The following is a 24,892-nucleotide window of genomic DNA, read 5'->3' as shown; positions in this document are numbered from 1 at the left end:
GTGGCCATGCGGCCGTGCATGTAACACCAGGCAAAGAGTACTCAGGGAGATGCCAGGGGAGCTGATCCCTTCTTACATTCCTTCCCCCCCTCGAGCGAACGTCGTCGGGCGTCCCCAGGCATATCCAGTAGGATTTAGATTGTTTTGAGACCTCGTAGGATTGTGAGTATGTTTGATAGTGTGACATTTCGTCAGTCTCCGTCCGAGATGGAGACCTTTGTATTTACTATGCTGGTAGACTTCTCGCCCACCCGGGCATCCACCTTTGGGGTAAGAGTATGCTACATCGTACATAGTGTGCGATCTGTTAGCTGCCGGATCAAATACGGGGACTTCCCACCCTCTAGCAATTCGCACCATCGGAAATCAGCCACTTCAGGGAGACCCAGGCCCACTTATGGTTCGGGGGTACGATGGGAGAATGAGAATAAGGAGACGTTGTCGCGGCTCGTGATGGATGGCATCCTCCTACCTGGCAAGACGCACCTAGCTTGCATGAATCCAGAACGCTGTGGATGTGGCGGATTCGGTGGAGCATCTGGTCAGCCATGCTCGCCACGCATATAATATATATTCTTCTCAGGAAGCGGCGGTAGGAGGAGTCACCCGGAAACAGCTCTGGCTAGTACAGCCCCCAGCTGGCTGTGAACAGGCTGTATGGGACATAGTCGCCGGATGCTGCCGGCGGATGCTGCCTGAGGGCAACTGACTGGGTTGTTGCTGGGCATGTTTGTGTTGCTCGTGTTGTTGGTATTCTCTCCTAAGAGGCGCGGCGCTGTAGTCTGCTGATGTATTATCACGGCGTCCTTGGTTTTGGAGACTGCGCCGGGCCTGAATGTACGGTTCTGGCTTTAACGCCGGCCTGTGACCAGCATCGGTTCCGTGCCGACCATGATTTCCAGTGTGGTCGCCATGGTTAATCTTACATTGCTTGCGCGGCGGGTCCGCAAATGTTTCGCGACTTCGCCCAGCAACTCGCCATCCTCAAGGTCGCTACCGTTATCCATCTGTGTTGGATTGACCCATACTAGATGACTCGATTTTCCTCCTTTCATGCTGAAGCTAGAGCTAATTCCACGAGGGGAGTCGTGCCCTGTAAGTCTCCGTTCGACTGGGGCGGCGGAATGTCCCGGTTCACCTGCTTTGAACGCTTCAAAAAGCTTTTTAGCTAGATATCCTGTTGTGTGAATTGGTATATAAACGCCAGCCTCAGACCGTTGATACGAGTCCAATGGTGAGGTGAACCGTTGCCCTGTAACAAGCGGTGATATCTGCCTGACTTATTGCCAGGTTGGTGGGGCTCCGTAACACTTATGAACCATGAAAGAGAAGTGGTATCCTTGCTCCGCAAACTTGCCGTGCGCTGGATCCGAAACCCATTCCTTCCGAATGCACACGGGTTGCTCCATCTAACAAGTACTGTGCTGGATATGAACTAGAAATTTTATGTTTGGCACACTGCCTCATGCATCCTGAGGCAAGGCCATTTTTACTTGCTAAATAGACTGCGATCGTTTTTACTACTGTAGTTCCCCCACGACCCTTTTTATTTCTCATACATTGTATAGGTATGCGGCCACCGACACGACGATTTGGCAAATCCAAGACCAAGGCCAAGGCCTTGCTGTAGTTGCAGCTGCTTACGAACCCCCAAAACAAACACCAAGGCCTCACCAAAACTGGCTCAGCTTGAGAAACATTATGGCCCCCAGCCAATCATCCCCAAAACCCACCAGCATTAGCGCCTAATCAGTTCCACTTGTTAAGTGGCTTGCTTTCCCATCTCAGAACAAGGCCTACACGGCATCAGCTGCCAGGTGCTACCTCCACCGCTCCTGGCGCTGCCATCCAGCACTCTTGGCTCTCCGCATTATCGCCGCTGTGCTCGCACACATCCGCACATGAATGATCACCGATCCGCCACAAATGCCTCCATCTGCCATCGCCGCCGCGCTCAAAGCGCCTCTGGCCTTAACAGCGCAGGGGCCGCCTCCAGCGCCCATACCCGGCTTGCAACAATGTCGCCGCACAGGTAGCGCTGATAGCGGCGGCAGCAGCAACCACGGCGGCGGCGGTCACGACCAGGTAGCGCAGTCGCAAGGCAGTCGCAGTGCCAGACGTACGGAAATTGCGGCGGCGGCTGTGACGGGTAATGCATGGTTGGCGGTGGAAGCGAACGCCACGGCACCTGTACAGCCCTGGCAGGCTAGCCTCAGTTGTAATGCCGGCGTCGGCGGCGACGGTGGACACGTCCCCTCCACACCCTCTCCAGGACCCACGTCCCCGGATCCCTCCATTGTGACATCTTCGATTGCTGCTAGGCCTACTGCAACCAGAATAACAACCACAACCACGAGTGCGGCCACTGCAGTGCCCAGTATGGCCATCGCCACATGTAGGACAGGGACTACACCGTTTCCAATGAGCCTACAGGAGTGTTGTTGTAAGGTAGGGGGAATGCCGAGGCAGAGGGTCAGATTGGGACACCGGATCCAGGTTTGGATATAGGTTCAAATCGGGATCCAGATCTAGATCTAGGCTTTGTACCACCACCCCGTGTGGGACCCTCCGCGTAAAGCCTGAGGGGAGGGGGGAGGGGGGAGGGGGGAGGGGGACCCAGCCAGGACCTCACCGGGTCGTCCGCGTGTCCGTTGGACGTACATGCCCAACCTGCCTCCCACGCTTCCCTCCTGCCCCGCCCTCCGGCACTTGGACAGCTGATCCTTTTCGAGTTGTTATTTTTGTGCAAACTGCCTCAAACTGCATCGTATGAACTCCCCCATTGCTCGTCTACTTCCTGCCACGCTCCGAAACCCCCACAAACTCCCACACCCCCACGACCCCGGGCAGGTGATCATCCGCCACGTCAGCGTGTACAACTGCCTGGAGCTGCTGGCGGTTGTGAGGGGCCACCAGGCGCCCTCCCTGGAGGCCATAGCGGCGGCGTGTGTACGGTACGCGGTTAACAGGTAGGGGGGAGGACGAGGCAGGGCGAGGGGGCCGAGCGGAGGAAGGCAAACCACAGACGAGTGGTGCTGACATCCGAGATCGACAGATTCTCCAGGAATTGACGGGTACATGGGGCGATGCGGTGAGGTGCGGCGGTTTGTATTGTCGATGACACTTGCACTTGCATGGCTGTAGCCGCTCCACGTCATTAGGGTGCTCCATTTCACTAGCGCGTTGAGGGCCCTATGATGCCGCATTTCGTTAATGTCCCCTTCATCACCTTTTCGCTTATGCTGGGGGTCGCCTTCTCGCCGGTGTCTTCCTCGTACGCAGCTTTGAGATGCTCCAGGGGCTGTGTAGCGAGGTGCAACTGCGGCAGGCGTTGTCGGACGAGGTGTACGACAATTTGGTTTCGGCGCAGCAGGAGCGGCTACAGGCAGTGGCGGACATGCGGCGAGTGGGTCGGGTGTTGGATCGGCAACCGCTGCTGCTAGGGGATGGGGGCCCTAGACAAGTACCCTCCGTGTCAGGTATGTCGTACATCCGTGTGGGGTTATTCGTACATCCGTGACCTCCGCGTCCTCTATGGAATCCGTATTTGTATGATTAGTCCAATTTCGCATGTATCGTATGGACTAGGTGGGCGTGCACGTGTCAAGTGTACTTGGTGCGAGCCTTTTGCAAATGGAGTAATGTGCGGGGTAGGTGCCTAATGCATGCACGTTTTTATGTACGTCTGTACGTATGTGCTTTAGGTGAGAATGTGTGTAGATGGCACTCGTGCGTGGGGCATTCGGAATCCGACCCCTTATGTCGAAATAACGGCGCGTAACGGTGTAACGCGGCGAACCATTTGGTACATGTTAACGCAGCAAAGCTTGTGGATCTCTTTCATATGCCTTGCAGGTCGGTATGTGTCGTACCCGCCCGAGGCGCTTCAGGCAGGGCTGTCCTGGCCCGAGGGTGTCCAGGCCCTAGACCGGGAGACGTGGCTGGCTGAAGAGGACTTCAAGCGATTGTTCGAGGGATTAGAGTGGGCGGAATATAGCAGGTTGCCGGAATGGCGGAAGACGAGGCTTAAGCAGGCAGCGGGTCTGTTTTGAGAAACCAGCTTTGCGCAAATGTGTTGCACTGCGAAGTGCATCCAGGATTTGTACTGCGGGTGACAGTTTCTGCTAGAAGCTTCCTCAAAAGCTGTTGATATATTTTTTACACGAAGGACGATGCGCCTTATTTATTTCATCATGTAACCTTGGCGGTAAGGCGTTGCTTTGTGCAAATGATTAGGTACGGCATGAGCGCAGTACAACTTTGTTTGTTTCGGAAGAAACGTTGTTCATGTTGCTGAGTAGTGCTATTGCTTGCAGCGCGGGCACACTGCTGGAAACTGCGATCGTTACAAGGAGTCTTCTAGTCAGGAGCAGGCCAGGAGCACCTCTCGCTTGGTTGCATACCGCTCTCTACGTTAATAAGCTTTTGATATAACATAATATGCTGCAAGTGGGTCAAGCCGAACGTGCGACAGCACGGCGAGGTGCGTCACTAGATGAAGTCATTTACCACTCGGTCGAGGCTTTTTTTGCGTTTCTCTAAGATGTTTCGCTTCAACAAGTTAAGCATTGCATGAAATATCGATAACAGCCGCTGTTACGGAGTTCAGGCTAAGAACTATGTAAACCCTGCCGAATGCAACTCAGGCATCAGCTCAGCGGCTTTCTGTGCGCGCGGTGCACAAACAGCAAGACGCATCATCAAGGTAAGAACCACGCTGCAATGAAACCGTCTTTCGTCTTGCACGCTAACCATGCGACAACTCACTTCCCTCTTCCATCAGAAGTGCGTTCACGTACATGTCGTCCTTGTTCCTGGCAACAGGTCAAAGCCAGCAACGAACCTGGGCCCAATTATCGAGTCCCATACAATACAAATGTGAACGCGGCGCCGCGTATCCAGCTGCCACCGTTTCTGCAGTCCAGTCAACAGCAACAGCCTGCGCTTGCACTCACCCCGGCTGTGGAGGGCGCGTTCAAAGCCACCGGGCGTACCGTCGTCATTACCGGCGGCTCACAGGTTAGACTCACAGGTTAAATTTAATTCCTTCAAAAGATTGCCCTAAACCACCCATGGCTGCTGCAAGAGAATTCTCTGAGGCTGCAAGACACATGGACAAGCTTTGTCGTACAGTACGATGACAGGCTTGTCGGCACGCTATACGTCCTGACAGAAATGAACCTCACATTGCGCCACTCCAGTTATGACAACATGACAAGTTAAATTGCAGAGCAGCAGGCAATTCGCGAAAGAAGACACTTTTGCTAACGCCACCACATGTTCCACCATCGTACCCTCTAGCCATACACAACCCCAACTCCAGCCTTGACTTCTACCCCAGACCTCTCTTTCCCCCGCCCTCCACCCCACCGCATTCCTGGTGCTTTGAATGTCTGCCATTTATCCGTTACTTCTTGTTTTACATGATTGCCTTCCTTCCGCAAACGCGCAAACGCGCACATCCTTCCTTCTACAGACACACATACAGACAAGAGAAACACGCACGATCACCACGCCCTCTGATGCTTCCCGCCTGCCAGGGTGTGGGCCGTGCCGCCGCGCTGGTGTTTGCACGCAAGGGCTACAACGTGGTAGTGGCGGCGCGCGACGAGTCCAAATTAGGCTATGTGGTGGAGGACTGCGCTCAGGCGGCGGGAAGGGCAGGTGCGGCGATGGCGGTGCCTACTGACGTCACGCAGGTACGGCATACCGTATGAAGACAACTGTCGTGCAGTTGGGTCCGGGTACTAGTTTTTCCTCTTGAACAAGGAGGCTCGACAAGGCTCGACGAGATTTAGGAAAAACTACGTGCGCCGGGCTGTGATGGTGGGTGTAAGGAAGCACCATTGGGTGGATGCGGGGTTCGAGCTGCCTGATGGATTTTTGAACGCATAGACCGAGTACGGAAGTGCCGTACCTGCCGAGATAATGCCATTCACCTACATGCGCCGTGTTATCCTCCCTACCTACACCACTCTAGGGACACCGACCCTGGAGCGTTTCCTCCATTCCCCTAACCCCCAACTGCCACAACTACCTCAACCCACCAACGAACTCCCAACCAACCGTAACAAACTCCCCCCATCAGACATCGGCAAACGGGGTATTTCTGGTTTTTCGGGAAGGGGTCTATTTCTGTCTTCCAGTACAATTTTTGTTACAAGGCCGTGGAGTGGAAATATGCATTTTTTTGCAATAGTTTGACATCCTGAATATGTGAATCCCGACCTCTAGCGACGTATGATCCTATTTCTGCTTCGATAACCTATTTGTGTTTTCGGGAATTTCGGTACGGCCCGAAACTTCCGAAGCGTTTGCCGATGTCTGCATGCGTCTTGGCTCTTGCGGTCCAGCCGCCGCCGCCCAAACCCCAAACCCCTCGCCATCACAAGCCGACCCATCCACCCATCCACCCCTCACCACCACCACCACCGCCACCGCCTCCCCAGGAGCGGCAAGTCCAGGCGCTTGTGAACACGGTGCTGGCTAAATTCGAGTCCGTGGACGTGCTGGTGAACTGCGCCGGGGTATTCGCCCGGGGTGCCTTTGAGGCCACCCCCATGCTGGTGAGGAAGTGCACGTGCATGTGTTTTTGTACCTATATACTTCATGTGTATTTTAGTTATTGATATTTTGCATGGATGTGTCATAGATGTATTGATTGTACGACTTAGATTACACTGTGGGCCGTGAGAGCCGGGGGCCGAAGCCGAAACACTGCGCAAGGGTCGGGAGCACACAGCACAAGTCGGTCAGTCTTATGTGCTCCCGCCCCCTACTCAGACTGCCAACACACTTCGCAGCCACTCCGCAGCACCTCCATCCGGGGATGGCGCTGCAGTGGAAACACTGTTAAGGGGTTCTCAGGTCCCGCAAGAGCGAGTCCACAAGTCTCAGCTAGGGCAAAGGCAAAAGCTCTCCGAAACACCCACCCAAACCACGACCAACGACAAAGGGAACCCAAGGGAAAGAAAAACCGAAAAAAGAAAGAGAAATATGTGTGTATGTATGTGTGCGCGTGTGTGTACCTCAGAAGGGAATAGCGCCCATATAAAGGCACGTTGGCCTCGTCTCTTGGTGCCTAGGTCCCTTCCACATCACTTCCCTACCCTCACTCATCCACACTCCCTCATTGATGCAAACACAGTTCCCCGGGACAGATGTCCGGTAGGACCCCACACTCGCACCCATATCGTCCGCTGCTTAACTTCCCTTCCGCCGCCGCCGTTTCCTGCTCCGCCTCCTCCTTATCATCACTACTCGGGGAAATGTACGACAGGAGGCCAAGCGGTTGATGGAAGTCAACTACCTGGGGCCGTACATGGTCACCCAGGTGCGTGTGGGAGGATGAATTGGGAGGTTTATGTACGGCCACACACTACGGCCATGCGTGTTCGCACTACGTCAATTGCTCTTCCCACTTCCCGCGTCCTTTCCCCTCCCTCCCCTCCCTGCCTCGTTCCACCCGCATTTCTCACCCTTCATCATGTGTCCCATGTTTGCATGTATTCATCATGTCTCAAGTGATATTCACATTCCGTTCCGTTCCCTCCCCTCCTCTTTTTCCCCGCCACCCGTGCTCCAGGCCTTCCTGCCTGTGCTCCTCAAGGGTGGTGCTCGTGCCCGTGGTGTGTTTGGCGGCATGGGGGGGGAGCGGCCCTCCGTGGTCATGATCACGGGCTTCTCAGGCGCGGTGCCCACCAAGTACATGTCGGCGTTCAGCGCCAGCAAGGCGGCGCTGGAGGTGAGAGGACCTCTCCATGTACCCAAGAGGTCTGTAGCTGCCATGTAGCTGCCAGGAGGAACAAGGACAAGCTGCGCGTTGTGTCCCAGCTGGAGTGGTGGAAGAAAGGTTTCTTGATGGCCAGGCATGGTAGAGGACACACGGCTAGTCGTACATTGTGGTGGACTAATGAAAAGCCGATAGTGAGCTTAAACCAGACCGAGGACGAAAACCAATTTAGGAAATGATACTTTGATACCGTTGTTGCTGATTGAGGTAATCCTTAACGGGATATCCTTACAGCCATTTTGCACTCTAGTCGCATAATTCCTTCTTTCTCCTTTCCCCTTCCCGTCCCTTCCCACACCACCCCAAACGCACACCAGTCGCTGGCCGCCTCCTTCCGTACTGAGGTCGAGTCTCAGGGCGTTCACGTCGGCGTCGTACAACCTGGCCTGGTCAAGTCAAACTTCATGGAACGAGCAGCATTCTACGGAAAGAACGGCGAAGAGGACCGCAGGTGTGTATATGTGTGTATGAGAGGGGGGGAAAGGGGGAAGAGAGAGAGGCGCCGCGTGGCCATGGACGAGGACTTGGCAGGTCTTCACAAACCCCGTGTTTTACTTCCGAGTGTTTCACTTTTAATCAGAACTTTAGTCGAGTTTTGGTTTTTTTGGTTACTTAGGGCCACTGTGACAGTTACATGGTGGGCCTCCAAAGGGCTGTGTGGCCCATGCAAACTCCGTGTGAAATTAAATCCCTTCACCACTCTCTCTCGGTGTCCCCTTCGGAGGAGGTGGCGGACGTGGTGAGAGTGTAGCCCGCATCCCCCCATCCTCACCTTCACCGTCTCCCTCCCTCCCTAACTCCCTCCCTCCCTGACACCTCTCGGGTCACTGCGGCAAAAGCATCACGACGCGCTGTGTCTTCCCCACCGTCTCAAGCCCTATTTACATCCTCTTACCTTCCCACCACCCCAGAAGTCCCCCCTAAAACCCCAAATACCCTTCCTGTCTCTCCCCCCCAACCAACTCATACCGAAACTCCCCCTCCAGGTCCTTCCGCCAAATGTTGCGGTCTCTGCCTCTTTCCCAGACTCCCAATGAGGTGGCTGAGGCCGTGTACAGCTGCGTGGCCAGTAAGAGCAATGAGGTGTCGGTGGGGCTACCCTTCGCGGTGGCTGCTCAGGCGTACAAGTACACAGGACTCAACCCTTCCGCGGTGCCCTTCACGTGAGGATGTGCGAGAGGATGTGAGAATGCCGTAGGCGCTAGAAGGTTTGAGGCTGTTAGCTGCGGCTGCGCTAAGGAATAGGACTCTCTTGAACTCCAAGCCACTATGCGCTATCGTCAGCTCGAACAACATGGGCCGCGTCAGGGGGGTTTGAAATCCAACCGCCATGGCGGCTACATGCAGTGGGCAGTTACTCATTCTGCGCAGTTGCCCTCCGTGCGCACTTACTTTCCCATAGACAATCAACAATGAGTGGGGTGGCAAGGCGCGCGGTGGTACACTTACCACACGTGCTTTGCGACCGCCATGACGCGTGAGGCTTAAGCAGGCTATTCATTGGGTGTTGTATTGTCGATGAGCTTCCGAGTGGGATGGGATTATGTGATCATACGTGATTGTTTGACATCTGTTACACCGGCTTGTGATGTGGTGGGTGCTTAACTGTTGAGGTAGAAGTTGTCCGGTTAACCTGTTGCCTGATGAATATGCGTTAGTCGGTCCTAGCAACGGTTTGGAGCCATCTTACATTAGTCTTCTGAGTTTGTATAAGAGACGATGGACCTGTTCTTCTCGCAACGGAGGCGCAGCGCACACAGGGTTCGCAGCGCGTTACCCCGCGCCGTGAATCTGATGCAAATGTGTGTCGAGTGCCGAGACACAATTATGGCAATCGTGACTTATTGTGTCGGCCGTGCGCTCTGGGAGTCATCGCAGACCGGCGAGGCCGTCTGAAGTTATGGGGCCGTGCGTGGTTCCAGCACGTTCCGAGATATTCACAACACCAAATGCAAGCTGCAAGCGCAATTCCTACAAGAGCTGTCTGCAGTGACAGCTCACAAGGTTTTTGCAGGATTGCCCGAGATTGGTTAGGTATACATTTGTACACAACGCACCTTGGATGGCAGGCTTTAGCGCCAACTGTTGCGGGAACAGTGAGCCCTACAGCTTGTTGCACGTCCAGCAGGCGGAAAGCGCAGGCAACCTCGGCACTGAACTCATCTAACTCAGGAAGGGCAGCAGCAATTGGCGAAATTGAGCCCCACAGAAAGCAGGGCTTGGCGAATGGTCACCATGTCTAAGAAACCAGGACTCTGCGTGCTTCTAAAAGCTGCCAAAAGTTTGTTCAAGGCACATACGAGCTAGGGCGTGCTGAGATGTGCTGAGGTGCTGTACGGATGTTCCTGGTGGATTTTGTGGATTGCACCACATACAGCTTCACTGCTAAGCAGGAGTTGCAATAAGATGTCTATCTAGTTGTTTACCCAGCTTTTACTTGCACTGCACTTTCCGGTACCGGTACTTGTTGCAAATGGTCCGCAGGTAACACTTTCTTAGTCCCTTTCTAGTAATGTCCCTGTCTTGCAATAGCCCGCCCGACAAACGTTCGTGTGGCTTCCAGGGATGCCTATGAATCGGATGCACCCTCCGGTCCCGGAGGGGCTTTTAACCTGCTCCGGCTTGTCGGGCATTCCAAGCACCTATCATCGGGTTTCGTCGGCTTCGCCATCAAATCCTTCTCTGTGTCAGCTGGCGCCTCCGTTGTTTTTGGCATGGCATCTTACATGCTCTTTTCGAAGCATATCGGCCCCGTCATGCCATTCCTGGTGGGTGCGGTCTTGGGAGTGTTGCCGAACTGTCGAAAACAGGTAAAGGAAAACAGGTAAAGCAGACTATGAAATGGCGACCAGTCAGAAAGTATTCCAGCTTCAAAGTAAACACCTGTCCCGATCCTAGAATTCCAGGACTTGTCGGACTCCAGAGGGAAGGGAAATCCGTTATTATCAAACTCGTCAAAGTTTCCGAACCGTCAGCTCTTTGCGTATGTTGCAAGCCGCTGCCCCGCTGCTGTTGTATTTCATGGCCTGCGCCTGTGGTCAAAACTTAACCAAGAGCAAGAATTGACTTATCGTACGGTGCGTCGCAGGGGGGTGCCGCGTTCGGTTTCGTGGGGGGCCTGGTTCACCGCTACATGAACGACCTGGACGAGGTAGGAAGGGAAAACGCACACATACACGGGACATACATACAGGCAGGCAGGCAGACATACACACGTGGTTATGTCTATGTCCTTTGCTATACAGGCATTGTACTCGTGTGGATCAATCGAGCCGTGAAGAGAAAGCGCGAGTAGGGGACCCGTGGTGGCGCCTGTATGTATATATGTATATGTAGACAGCGGGTTGATAGTGGCGGGGTTGGCGATGGGGGTGAGGGGAGTTCGGGGGTATTAGTATTCGTCCATCAGAAGTACCTCAGCGGGTCGTCTGTCTGCGTGGTGTTCCCGTACAGTCACCCTGCTACCCTCTTCCCGCACTTCACCCTTCACCCCCTCCCCAATCCCCCTCCAATAGATGTCGACTTATGTTCTTTGCAAATATTTCCCCCCCTCCTTCCCCCTATTTGAAGGCCCAGTTGATGCTGACCCGCTACCCTAAGATTATGGAGTACCACGTAGGGCAGGTGGGTGGGTTTGTGGCAGGAGGGGGGCCGTGTTGGTGAGAGTAGGAGCGGGGAGGAAAGGGCAATCTGTCTGTCTGTCTATCGGTCTGTGTATACGTCCTGTTGTGTCAATCCAGTGCAACCTACCTTGATCCTGCCCCACCCTCCCAAACCCCCGAAACCCGGAAATTGCAAAGCACAAAGCACGAACCCGCAAACCCCTCTCCCTCACCCGCCCCAAACCTCCCACCTCCAGGTTGAGCCTAGCGAGCTCCGGGATGTGTCCTTCGCGGACTGGCTCCGAGACCAAAAATCCAGCCTCAGGAAGCAGGGGGTGCTCATCGCGGCCCTCTACTCCGCAGCCGACACACTCAGCAAACTGCAGGTGTGCTGGCCTGAAGGGGAGAGAAAGAGGGGGGAAAGAACGGGGGGAAGAGAAAACGGGCGGGGAAAGGGGGAATTAGTGTGTTTTAGGAAAAGGAAACACCTTGTGTGTAGAGGGGTGTATGCGGGTGCTAGAGGGGAGAGGCCTCTCACGGGGCCACATCCAAGGTGCATCCGTACATTTGGGGATGACCTGCAACTGTAGCCGTACATTGGGGGAGGAATCAGAGAGGCCGCCGCTTTCACACTTGAAAAGGTAGCAGCGCCAGCAGGACGGAGGGCGCCTAGATGGGCCTTGGAACCCGGGGGTTGGAGATTTCCCCACACCACAACTGATAACTGAAAACTGATAACTCTCCAAAATGGTGCAATGGCCCTCTGTTACAGCACCCTCATTGTGCATCCCTCCCTACACATATGTATACATACATACATTCTTACACACCAGGAGGAGGAAGAGGAACGCATTCTTACGGAGAACTATGGGGCAGCAGCAGCAGCGGCGGCGGCGGAACAGTGAACGAAACAGGCACGTGCACATAGACGCAACTCGGATGAAGAACAGCCCAGGATGCAGGGCGAAAAGAACGAGCCCTCCATGTGGTGCTGATGGTGGTGCTGATGGTGGTGGTGGTGGGGAAATACTCGTGGGGCCTCAAAGGGGTTAATCCTTCTCTTACTGAATTGATGGAATAATGGTAAACCTGCAACATATCCCCCCATGATATGCAGTAGTAGTAGGAGGGTTCTCAGAACAGATGTCAGCATCAGGGCGGTGGCTGATGCCCTTGGTGATCCAACATGCCATTGTGTGTATATATATCACTTACATATCTGCCTTGGCTGCCACTGGCTGGGGTCCTATATGACCACATCAGGAAAGTACCATTCAGCAGATGCAGATCCCCTGATATGCCCTCCGGGATACTACAAAGGGGGGGAGGGAGGAGGCTGAAGAGACAAATGGTTCAGCATGGTAGTAGCTGGTACACAGTACGGCACACATATCAACTATAAAATACGTGTGAAGTGCTTGATTCTAGCTTCTCGGGAGGGCTTTCCAGCGGGGCCAGCTACTACAGTTGCTATCGAGACCTTGTACATGTTTACAATCCTGAAGTTGTCAGGTCGACCCCGATGGATCACATACATGTGGATATCGGGTTAGACGACTGTCATTGCACGAAAATTCGTAGCATAAAGTTAGCTATGGTTGTCTGGGAAGGAAGACCCACTGCTTGAAAAACCTAAGGACGGCTAGGTTCATGTGTGGCCGGCACATGACGTGACGTGGACTGCAATTCCAGGTCACCACCGTCCATCAACTAGGGGCGCAATACCTTCCACCATTGGAAGGATTTTCGACCCTGACAGGTCTCGATTGTATGCATGTATGTGTGTAGTGGTGGTGGTGCTGCCCCATGGGGGGTTAATGCTGCTGCTTGGTTTGGGATGGTTGTGGTTTTGGTCCAGCCTTCGCGGCATATTTGCCGCCGCCGCCGCCGCACTGGCGCCCTCCCTGGTGATCATGGATGAGGTGGATGCTCTGGCGGCCGCCAATCCGGGTGGAGGTGGGGCTTGGGAGTGTGGGGCACCTGACATGGACAGAGAACAAGAATTAAAGGTAGGGTGCGTGGATGTAGCGAAATGCAATGCAGCAGGGTCAAGATTCTCTAGGGCACTCGATGGACCTTAGAAACCTTATTGGAAACCTTAAAACCTTAGAAACCCATTTATTATCCGCGAATAGTGATAGAATTAGTTGTGGCATGGTCACCGGCTGTTTTCGTTGTCCTTTCTGGGCCTTTCTTCATCGCGACGTAACAAGCGGAGGGGTTTTTATTGTCGTCATGACCACTAGAGGAAGATATGTCATATGATTTGTATACATGTATGTGTATATGCAGGTACGTATGTATGTATGTATTTATGTATGTTACACGTGGGGGGCTTCTGGGCCGATTGCAAATTCAAGTTATACTGATCGAGAATTGAACATCATGAATGTTTTACCACAAAGCACGACTCAACTACAACATCCCTCCACTCGTTCACCGCCTTCATTCCCACCGTACCATTGTAGCGAGGCCATCTGCCCTTGGACAGCATATTTTTCGACCCCACTGCCTGTATGTAGTGTATGTCTGTCTGTATGTAAAGTCAAGCCTCAGTTGCCATGCGTTGCGCGCCAGGCGCCGCATACATGGATGCTACCCGCATCATCATCACCAGCAGCACCAGCAGCAACATCATGATTACTACCAGCATTACGCTAACGCTACAGCTGCTTTGTTGCAACTACTACTCAGTCAGGTCGCCGTCTCACCCTGGACCTATCCTTCGGTAGCCTGCTGGCCGTATAAGCTCCCACTGCGCTATCGCTACACCTAACTAAAACCCTAAAACCTCATACATTACTAATTAGACATGTCATTACACCTTACAGCAAATTGCTATCGCCCCAGATTGCATCTTCTGGGGCACTACCTCCGTTGCTACTGCCACAATCATCTCCTATGCAACTTCTGTAACTTAAGCTTTGAAAACTTTGGCAGCATGGAGTGCAACGTAGTACGACCGTTGAAATACGAACCCAACCACATTTCCACTGCTGCTGTTGTTGTTGTTGTTGTTATTTGAAAGCCGGCGCCGACACTCGCGTCGTCGTCATCGTTGTCGTCGGCTTACCCGCCCCCCGGACTCCATGCACCACACCCAGGTACGTGTCAAACTGCTTGACGGCCAGTGGATCGTCCGGGAAGGGGTAGTCCGCTCCTAGACGCAGCGCCGCCGCCAATCCGGACATGACCGCAATCTCCTGTGTTCATTACAATACAATTACAATACAGTGTTTAGTGTGCAGTCTGTAGTGTACAGCATGTGAACGACAAACAGAATGGGTGCGGGTGAAAGTGAGGAACGGAAAGGAAAGGACCCGAGACCCGACGCAAATGTGCAGACGTACATCCCCAAACAGCCACCATAGTGCGCCGCTAGACCAGATGCCGTACCTGCGTGTTGACCATAGTGTACGACCCGCAATACCACGTGTGTTTCGTGCCCTGGATGAACCGCACCTGACGACCGTCAGGGGGGGGATTTGAGGGACGAGGGGAGTTAAGCTGTCGTGAGTAGGGAGGGCTTTAGGCCGTGTATGTGTGGTGACGGTGGTGGCGGGGGCCTACAACGAAACACTGTATTACCGGCACTATTTGTTCTCTCTGCACGATGACGTAAACAGGCAAAAACGTCTCCTGCCTCCCCCATGACTGATTGGAGCCGCCACACACACATACATACATACATACATACATACATACATACATACACGCGACGCACCCGCACACCCGAGGGTAAGTGTGGAGCTAGCGGACCTGCGGCTCTCGGCTGCTTAGGAGGGGGCAGAGGGCCCCTCTCGCGCCTCACTTCCCTCCGGGCGAGAGAGCTTAGGCGGTGTTGGGGCTCCGTTGGGTCTGGTCAGCAGCCCCTGGCCAGTATCAGGCCCGGTCAGATACTTGTAACCTTCGCACACACACGCGCGCGCGCGAATACATTTTCCAACCCATTTTTATCCACATACACACAGCTCCGGAGCCAGGGCGGACTTCCCAAAAACTTACGACCCCCCCAAACCCACAATTCCCACAAACATTCCACACTCACACCTACAAAACCCACAAAACACAGCCCGTGGGGACGTGTCGCTCACCCACGGTACCCAGAACGCGAAATGCGTCCAGGTGTGGGCGAATTGCCTCATCCACCGGCTGGCGAGAACCTTGGACGGCCCCACCTGGCTGTCGCTCCAAAGGTGTCGGAGCTTGGCGTCAAGGTAGTAGGTCTGGTAAATGTCCAGGCCAGCAGCCTACATAGGTGAATGCAGTAAGCATATGGCATGAGTACGGAAGCACGGCATGGGGGTGCGCTATAGAAGCATGGCAGGAGCTCTCCCCTCCGCGGAAAGAGCTTAGGCGGTGTTTCCGTTGGGGCTGGGCAGCAGCCCCTGCCCAGTATCAGGCCCGGTCAGATACTTATAACCTTCACACAGACACACATACATACGCAGAAACACACATTTCTCCCAGACAGACACTGCACCCACTTGGGCTTGTTCTCGTATCGCGGCTCAGATTACTCAAAACACCCACACACATAGACACCTTGAGGTGCGGCTGGTAGGTGGACAGATTGAAGCTCATCTCGATCTTGTCTCGGTCGCGACCCGGGTAGGTTCGTACAAAGTAGTTGTCGCGCTGCTCGGGCCTGATGTCGTACATGCGGGCCATGTAGCCATGATCTTCGTGCGTCAGGCAAAAGTCGGTGTAGTAACGCACGTTGCGCAAAAGGCGACGCTCTAACCTGTTTCAATGACCAAAAGCAATAGCAGAAGCAACATTAGCAGCAGTAGCAGCAAGAGATGACGGAATCATCTTTGTGCATTTCCTGGAAAAACATAGTGGGCGTGGTGTGCAGATGTGTGTTGATGTGCCATCACTAACCTACACTTACAAACCACTCACCAAGTGGGGTTCGCCATCGTTCGCAGCACTGTTTCCGCATCACACGCAAACACGACCTCATCAAATGCGGCGCTAACGCCGGCTGCATCCGTGGCCAGGATCGCGGCGGAGCCACTGCCACCTGACGGCGGGGCATATTGCCGTACAAGCTTCGCGAGTGGTCTGATACAATGAGTGGGGTTGGGGTGGAGTGGAGTTGTTAGAGTTTGAGGTTAGGAAAGGTAGAGAGTATGGGCTCCGAAGGGGGGAAAGGGAATGAGAGGCACACATTATAATACACGCGGTCACAGACGGACGGACGGACGGACGGACAAATAGACAGACAGGCACAGACAGACAGACAGACAGACAGACGCATACATACAGACAGATAGACAGGGGGAGGTCGCCCCCCTAAGCCCATAGCTCTAACGCCATACCTCTTCACCAAGGCTCACATGCACGTAGACATGCAATGTACATACATGCATACATACATAAGTACATACCTACATACACTCATACATACATACACACTCCTATAAATATACCCGGATCTATGTGTAACAGAACACACATGCACACACGGCCCTTCGCTCCTGCACGTGGCTCATGTCATAAAAGCATGTGCAATACATACCTGTCACAGCACAGCTTGAAGTTAGACTTGCGGGCGATGGTGGTCCACACCTCCTCCAGCACCGGGAAAGCAAACATCTCCGGAACACTGTTGAGAGAGACACGTGTGATGGAGTTGGTTAGTCGGTTACTTGGTTGGTCAGTCAGTTGGGCTAAGAAAAAGTGTATATCGGTGGTTGGAACGAATGCACTCTTCAGACGCCACTTTTCGGACTTTTCATCGCCAGCACATGCCACCCAAGCTCATGATCAACAAACCCTAGCTCCCTAAAACCCACCACCCTGTACAGTGTACTAGCAAAATACTCCCGACTCCCCCCCCTGGACCCTTCAGTACTCCGGAGCCTTCTGCCAGGTCTACGACCGGGACCGCGCAGAAGCCCCACTGCCCCACCTTCGAGTTTCCCGCCCTCGTTACCCACTCCCCACCGCCCACCGCCCCATCTCCGCCTGGCGCCACACCCGCCGCCTCCATCTTCACTTCCATCCCCAATTCCATCTCCAGCTCTCATACTCCCGTACCCACGTACTCCCGCACTCCCACACTCCCGTATTTACCTGTTGAGCAGTCGCTGGGGGCAATAGTCGAAGAGGCGCAGGTCTGGGTCGAGGAAGACCCGGGCGATCACCGCTGCCGCCACGTGGGGTGTTTGGTTACCGGTTCCGAAGAAGAGCGCCACCAGGGGAAAAACCATTTGGTAACGGAACTCGTCTGAGAAGCGAAGCAGCCGCAGAACCTGTAGGAAAAGAGATTGGGCAGGGATCTCTTCACGGGAGGTGCCAATACTAACCAACACAACCGCCGGCTAAACCTACCCTGTCGATGGGTACGAATACAAACAGCGGCTCCAGGCGTTTGATCCAGGTGAGGACGCGGCCGAAGCGGGCGATCTCGGGCTGTAGCAGGGCAGTGAGCTCGCTAGGGCTGTAGCAGCAGCGGCAGCAGCAACGGCAACACCATCACCAACCATACCAACAACAGCAACATGCGATACTGGACGGCATAGCGGTTACGTGTGCGTGCACATATGTATGAATGCATGTACGGGACAGACAGTGCGGATGTTACCCCAGCAGACGCTCCACCGTTTAGCCGCCCACGAACTCAAGTCGAACACCCTCAGCGACCTCCTCCAAACCACCACGCGGCCCTTCCCGTACAACACGCCCCCTCACCCACCCACCTGTGGTTGGTCCACTGAAGCCTTCCCACCCCGAACGCAATCCGCATCATCACGGGAGTCGGTTTAAATCCGAACATCTCTAGCAACCTCAAGTTGTGGCGGTACGACGGAGCACCCCCCTGGACCTGGTCGTTGATCACGTGCTGTCCTGTGGCATGCGCCCAACAGAAGGACCCGTACGATAACGTTAGCATGTACGTACTCATTACGTACTCCTCATTACGTAATGGGGACTCACCGTCCTTGACAGTGTGGGACGATGCCACCCCCCCGGGCACTGAAAGAGCCTCCCACACCTCCACCTCGAAGCGCTCCGGAAAGCGCGACAAGCTCCATGCACATGCAATGCCTGTGGGTTTGGGTTCGGGGTGGAAAAGGTAGAGTGTGCATGGAGGGGGTTGGGGTTGGGGTAATGCGGTGAGCTGTCGATAGCAGATCATGCCTTTCGGACTCCTAAGATGGTGCTGGAATGCCATGCCGTGCCGGACAGACAAACAAAGGGGGCCGGCAGATGCACGCAGGTAAAACATGAGAGGTTCACGTAATGCTAATTTTACCATTGGAATCAATCAAGTCACATGCGGTGTATGAGAGCTAATAGCGCATGTTGGGGTTTGCTGTCGGAGGCGGCACACCAACTCCTACGTTACGTTTTTTTCGCGCGCGCTAAGTTTTAGTTTCTGTACCTGCGGCACCTGCACCGACGACTAACACTCGCTTCTTGGGTGGCTGCTGCTTGACCTGTGCCTGTCCCATGTTGATTTCCGCAAGGATAGCCTGCCGCACGATTGATAGGCTAAATCAAAATATAGATTTTGCTTCTGAGGTAATAAAGCGTTGTCTTAACGACTTATGGGTGCTCTTAAATTCTGCAGTTGACCGAAGTGCGCGTTGATAGGAATATCCTAGCAGTTCGCTTTGCCTGGCGAGGAAGTCTGACCGAAATCACAACACCCCGTGCATCAGGAGGAGGGCTGAATAACTGAGTTGTAATCGTGGTAGAATTTTGACATTACACAATAGCAGTCTCCACGTCACCTGAGAGGGATGGTCGTTTCTGTGGCTGTCGTTGTCGGGACGGTTTTTTCGTTTGGACGGCCAACATCCGCGAAGCAGAAAATTGCTAAGATCACATTCAAATTCACGTCATATTTTACGTAGGTTTTTGCTTATCTGCTTCTGTGGCCAACGGCTCATATACACAGTGCGCATTGCAAGCTAGTATATTTGCAACATCGCGACCATAAAAAAGCAGCTAGAGCGAGCCTTCAGCCTCCAAACACGATTAAAATACTATTACACCCAAAATGCACAAACTGCATCATGGCGCACTTCGACCCCGGCCATTTCGCAGCATGTTGCGCATGACCACAGCCAGCTCTCACACGGCTGCCGTGCCTCCTCGCCATCGCCATCGTTTGGATATAGTCGGCATGGCCAAGCCATGGCGACCCACCATCGACGATGTGGACAGCATCTCCCGTGGCGGACCCGCCAAAGTGCGCGGAACCGGCAGCAGGCGCATCCCCCACCGCCTTAACGCTGAGGAGCGCACGTTGTACGACTTGGCAAAGAAGAAGGTGCGTCTCGCCCGTGTCCCGATCTGGGGCCTGGGTAGCGTCCCCCAGCACTCTCAGCGTGCTTACGTGCTCTAGTAAGTGCTAACGTCGCATCGTCCCATAGTGCGCTAGCAACTCGGCGTGCTTGCAGTGCTGCGTAATGCCGTACGCAAGCCTTTAGGTCACCCCGCTGCTGTGCCCGCTCCGGCCGTAGCGGTTTGGGGCGCACATTGCCCGCTGGTTGTCCATGGTGTAATTCACTTCCATTGATCATGAATGTTTGGGTTTTTTCAGCCAGTGAGGACCAAAACTCAAGCTCAGCTCAAGCTTAAGCTTTCTCAACACAGGGGCAATGCCATGCCGTATCTCTGCCGTGTCGTACCAACTTTTATCTCGTCCCGTAGGGCTTTCTTGCCGTACGAGGCACAGCGTACCGCAAATTCCGCCATGGTAACCCGCTGCCCAACATTTACAGACAGGTACGTACGATATCGTACTGTATTCTGTCGTTAATTGCTGTACACTAGAAAATTGCCTGGGCGGGGCGGTGCCTTGTGAAACAGGTGTTGTGATGATAGCGTCATCTGCTGGTGGCAGTTGGCAGTTGGCAGTTTGGTTGGCAATCTGGTTGGTCGCGGCAGTAGGGTAGGTTGCTGGACCTTCACTGCTGTCCCGACGAAAGCCGGAGCTACGGCAATGCTCGCCAACCACTGCCTCTATACCGCGATAGCTCTGTATCGCTATATCGCTATACCGTGATACCGCCCCCGGGCTGTATCAAGCCCGCGGCTCAGTTTTTACTGAGACGCATGTATTTGCGATGTCGGTCCCCCCCGGCCACTGCTTGTGTGGTCTGTGTGCAGTGGTGTGACGCGCGGGCACAAGCGTGTGTCGTTGTGGAGCAGGACCAGGGGGGCCTCCGTGGAACCGACTATGTGGTGGTGGACCTGGCACCGTTGAGATGGGAGGACACCGCCAAGGTGAGCGCCCTGCGGCACAGTGGGCAACAGCCGTGTAGCAGTAGCAGTGGCAGCAGTAGTAAAAGCAGTAGCAACAGCCGTGAAGCGGCAGGTGCCTGTCCGCTTCTGGTGCGGTTAGCAACCGCAGTTCGAGAAACCGTATTGCGCCTGTTTTGGTGCATGGCTGTGGGTGCAGGCTGAGCGTGCTTTGCTGGGGTTAGCTGCAGAGGCCGGTCTGAGGCAAGTGAGCTATCAGGAACGTCCCGCGGATGCGCTGCCCTTCAACATTTTGCCACCTTTGGACGGTCTATCAGTGAATGACACAGAGTTGGACGGAAAAAACGGCGTCAAGATGGAGGAGGAGGAGGAGGAGGAGGACGACAAGGGGTTGTTTGAAGGGGACGTGGCGGTCAGTCAAACTGTACACGCGGATGGAGAACGATTGAGTGCTGCTGCAGCTACAGCTACAGCTACAGCTGCAAATGTTCTTGGGGGGGCTGCTGCCGGCGGTATGGGCAACTGCGATGACGACAATGGCAGTCGCAGTAGTGGCAGTAGCAACAGCGGCATTGGAGAGGGGGGCAGCAGCAGTAGCAGTAGCAGTAGCGGGGGTGACGGTGGCGATAACACAGCGGCGACGCCGACGGCAGGGTCTGATTTACAGCGGGCTGTGTCCATTCAGGCAGAAGTTGTGCGGCGGTTGAAGGTAGGTTGAGGCGGTTAAAGGTTGGTTGGATGGGCAGGTGCGCGTGTACGAAGGGGGGAGAGGTGGCTCTGTGATAAATATGGACGGGTGTCCGGATGTACAGATACATACATGCATGTACGGTGCGTTGTACGGTAAGTACGGACGTAGGACCATGCGGGCTCCCTCTGCTGCTATGGCTGCGGGGGACCAAACGAGGTACGACATACATACCGGAATACACCTTGGGAAGTGGGGAACAAGGGGAGAGCCAGGGGGGTGATGAAAGCAGTGTGCGGAGGGAAACGGCACCCAAACCAAACTACCCATTGCGTGCCGTAATGAAACCTTCCCATCATCATCATCATCATCATCATCATCATCATCATCATCATCATCATCATCACCATCATCGTGCCGTACAGGCTCGGGGCCTCACGAACCAAGATCTCGCCGTACAGGACCAGGTTCGAGTGTTGCTTCAGTTGAAGGTGATTAGACAGCAATACGATTTGCACCGCGCGGAAGGGAGGGTTTCGGCGCGGATCCCGCGTGTGTGTGCTGTGTGTGTGTAGCCGGATATCTAGCGTTCAGAAGAGGAGGAGGAGGAGGAGGGAGAAGGGGATGGATACATCCCAAGGTTTCGGAGCCAAGGCGGCTAGGGGAGCGTAGGGCAGGGTAGCGCCTGGGCACACTCTTCACGAAAATGTCATAAAACAAAACGTTACTTAAGGGTTTTTAGGGTATAGGCTTTCTTAGCAAACTATTACTTGTGAATATTCTTTAACGGAACCCGTACGTCTGTTATGTATGTCGTGCTCAACGCACCCGGCGGACATCTACAGATGGACCTCGCCCACGCCGAGGCGGCGGCCCAGACTGCCGTACTGCCGCCGCGAGAGCCGTTAGGTGGTTTGGCTCCAACGGCGTCGCCATCGGGGGATTCGCAACCACCACTGGCGCCAAACTTGGCAGTAGGAGACCTTCGAGACGGCGGCGGCGACGCCGTTACGGCTATCCAGGGAGAAGAAGGACGACTTTTGGAGTCGGGGCACACCGCCTCAGCCGTCACTGCCGCCGCGGCGGCGGCGGCGGCGGCGGCAGCGCCGCGACGGTCGCCCCTAGAGGATTACTACCGTCTACCCATATGGCAAATCCACGCCGTTCCGCTGTTCTTTGAGGGCACTCGATCTGCTGCCAAACAGTTCGCCAGCAAAGCCGTACAGCGGGTGGCGGAGGCGGCTCCGGCAAGGAAAACGGTCGCCGAGGACGTCGCCCCGGGCGGCATCGCGGCGGTGGCGGCGGAGCTGACGATGAAGGATTCGGAAACGGCGGCGGCGGCGGCGGCGCGGTGGCACTAGCAGGGACGAAGCCTAGATTGGGCATTTGGGAATTCGACTCGTGGTCGTGGTGCTGGTCGATGCGGGAGTTCAGGCGCACGAATGATAACTTCCTTTGCTGAGTTTTCCGGGGTGAGAAGTCGAAGTCGAGCCTCAACCTGTACCATGGATGTGGGCATGACAGGTTTCCATGACGATGGGAGCCATTTCAGAAGGGTGATGGTGGATAATGCTTTGTTGAAGCAAGCTAATGGGTGGAATGGCCTGAGATGTAAGAGTTCATGGGAATCCTGACGATGTGGTGTCGGCTTTATGAAATAAATGAAGTTAAACACTATTATAAGCCGGTCGACCCTGCTGCAGGACATTACTTTGTTCGCAGTTGTATTGTTGGCGTTGCATAGCGGGAAAAAAATGGAAGTGAAACGCAACCTCGTTGGCGGTTGGGTACCGTCGCCTCTTCGCAAGTCAAGGAAATGCAAGGTGGAACTTTCTCCCGTAATCCAACAGTGTGTAGCGGACGCAAGTAGCTGTAGAAGAAGACCGTAGATGTTTGGTTTTGCTTTCAGGACAGAGGCTTCGACATTCGTAAGCGGTACTTGCGTTATTGCCAGTCACAGTACCTGATAGTTTATTATTATCGCCACGGCAAAGAAGGCCACCTTAGGACTGGCCTTTGGCTGGCACATCAAGTGCTATTAATCGGCCTATTATTCGTTTCTACACTCTGGTGGCGAAATGCCTTCAAGGAAATATAGCTGCAAAGGATGTTTGTGTGATTTACGTGGTTGACAAGTAAGTTTCTATGGGAATGACCGTGCCAGTTCGCAAACCTCGTGGATACTGTCCACGCGATAGCTAGGCAATTACAAGAGATGAAAGAAAGGCACACCAAAGATTCAAGCAGTATTAGGCTGAGTAGGCTTGCACGCAAGGATGGCAATGTAGCTCCTTAGAAGAGCGAGAGTCCATAAGCAATAATCCTCCGCTTACCCAAGCTCTGTCTATGCTTAGTACCAAACTTGACATTGCAGAACCTAACTGTCCAAGCGTCGAAGGTTGTTATGTCCTCCGACCGCGTCAGACTTTCGACGGGGGCGACCACCATCGTCCGAGCACCCATAGCGCGTGGCAAGTCCTTCGTCGGCAACGCAGCTTTTCGGGCTTCCCTTCCTGAGCTGACCAGGTAGATTTCTTCCCCCTGGTTCACTCCCTTTCCAATCTAAAAATGTTGACTCCAGGCAGTTTTGACATCTCAAGCTCATTGTGCACCGTTGCCGATTACACACACCCTGCGGCTACATCAAGAGCACTTGTTTATCCCTCCGTGGCCCTCACTTTTTCGCTCTTACTACGGTGTCCTCTTCTTTTCTCCTGCGCCCTACTCCCACGCACCCTACTCCTTCTCCATTCCTGCTTCCATCGCAGTCGCGAGCAGCACGACGATATCAGCCATGAGCAGCAGCAGCAGCAGCAGCAGCAGGATTCCTCTTCCTCCATGCCCCCCATTCCCCTGTACGGCAGCGTCAGTCCCGTACCCTGGCGCGATGCCATACTCGCTAGCAGCGCCTCTCCGGCTGTCACGACCCTCCCTGTCACGAATATTGCCACACGGAAAAGCCTCAATAACGCTGCGCTCCCATCCAGCCAGACGTTACCGGTCACGGGCACGGCCGGCGGTGCCGCCGCCGCTGGCGGCAGCTCGTTTTATCGACGCAACGGCGTGGCGTCAGCGCCTGTCGTAATCCCGGCGGCCGCTGCCGCCAGCGTTGGTTTCGCGCAAGACCTGACTGATGCGGACCGACGGCGTCTGCCGGCAATCGGTGCTGTGTACAGGCCGACGGCGACCTCCGCCTCCGGTACGGCACCTGGGACATCGTCAATGTCATCGGCGGCGGTGACGGCGACGGCGACGGTGACGGTGTCTCCGGCGGCTCTAAAGGCCACGAGCCGCAAAATGGTCACGCTACCTTCTATTCGCGGCGCGACCGCGGATATGGGCGGTGCCGCCGCCGCCACCACTGCCGCCACCAGCGTCACCACTGAGGGGGAACCGCAGCCCATCGTCGTCAGCTTCGTGCCATCACGGCCAACCTCGGCGAAGCGCAGCACGAAGCGTGTTTTTAGCCGTCTTACACCGCAGATCATAAGCACTGACGGCGCCGACCCCAGCGGCGGCGACGTTGACGGCGACAGCGGCTTCGGTGGCGGCGATGCCGACGTGCTCAGCTCTGAGCCGTCGCCCAGG

General features: G+C 54.7%; 5 protein-coding genes across 5 annotated transcripts in view; 4 read left to right on the top strand and 1 right to left on the bottom strand.

Moving 5' to 3' along the window:
- Positions 1-1,926: 1,926 nt before the first annotated feature.
- Positions 1,927-4,052, top strand: vilA (villin-like protein; the record flags this gene model as incomplete). Its single annotated transcript, XM_002956467.1, has 5 exons — positions 1,927-2,032; positions 2,273-2,448; positions 2,851-2,969; positions 3,283-3,479; positions 3,856-4,052. 5 exons carry the CDS (start codon positions 1,927-1,929, stop codon positions 4,050-4,052), a joined length of 795 nt encoding a protein of 264 aa, XP_002956513.1.
- Positions 4,053-10,260: 6,208 nt separating this feature from the next.
- VOLCADRAFT_107245 (uncharacterized protein) lies at positions 10,261-12,515 on the top strand. Its single transcript, XM_002956466.1, has 6 exons — positions 10,261-10,276; positions 10,356-10,560; positions 10,881-10,943; positions 11,363-11,416; positions 11,652-11,780; positions 12,228-12,515. Exons 1-6 carry the CDS (start codon positions 10,266-10,268, stop codon positions 12,297-12,299), a joined length of 534 nt encoding a protein of 177 aa, XP_002956512.1. The 5' UTR covers positions 10,261-10,265; the 3' UTR covers positions 12,300-12,515.
- Positions 12,516-14,411: 1,896 nt separating this feature from the next.
- VOLCADRAFT_107244 (uncharacterized protein) lies at positions 14,412-19,056 on the bottom strand (the record flags this gene model as incomplete). Its single annotated transcript, XM_002956418.1, has 11 exons — positions 18,788-19,056; positions 18,340-18,450; positions 18,102-18,249; positions 17,734-17,842; positions 17,476-17,654; positions 16,919-17,005; positions 16,300-16,461; positions 15,928-16,138; positions 15,489-15,644; positions 14,791-14,856; positions 14,412-14,597 (listed from the first exon to the last, which is right to left on the bottom strand). The coding sequence occupies exons 1-11, from the start codon at positions 18,855-18,857 to the stop codon at positions 14,412-14,414; spliced, it is 1,485 nt and encodes a 494-aa protein (XP_002956464.1). The 5' UTR covers positions 18,858-19,056.
- A 352-nt stretch (positions 19,057-19,408) lies between these two features.
- VOLCADRAFT_97465 (uncharacterized protein) lies at positions 19,409-22,665 on the top strand (the record flags this gene model as incomplete). The annotated part of the gene is made up of 6 exons (XM_002956465.1): positions 19,409-19,681; positions 20,065-20,139; positions 20,524-20,601; positions 20,816-21,028; positions 21,730-21,795; positions 22,150-22,665. The coding sequence occupies 6 exons, from the start codon at positions 19,409-19,411 to the stop codon at positions 22,663-22,665; spliced, it is 1,221 nt and encodes a 406-aa protein (XP_002956511.1).
- A 393-nt stretch (positions 22,666-23,058) lies between these two features.
- Positions 23,059-24,892, top strand: part of VOLCADRAFT_97464 (uncharacterized protein) — a gene marked incomplete at both ends in the record, with an annotated part of 3,685 nt that continues 1,851 nt past the window's right edge. The window contains 3 exons of the mRNA XM_002956464.1: positions 23,059-23,127; positions 23,679-23,830; positions 24,073-24,372. Of these exons, the coding sequence (XP_002956510.1) occupies positions 23,059-23,127; positions 23,679-23,830; positions 24,073-24,372 (521 nt within the window). The remainder of the gene's footprint in view (positions 23,128-23,678; positions 23,831-24,072; positions 24,373-24,892) is intronic.

Source organism: Volvox carteri, assembly GCF_000143455.1.
Source record: "Volvox carteri f. nagariensis unplaced genomic scaffold VOLCAscaffold_61, whole genome shotgun sequence".
NCBI lineage: Eukaryota > Viridiplantae > Chlorophyta > Chlorophyceae > Chlamydomonadales > Volvocaceae > Volvox > Volvox carteri.
This window is presented reverse-complemented; position numbering and strand designations above follow the sequence as displayed.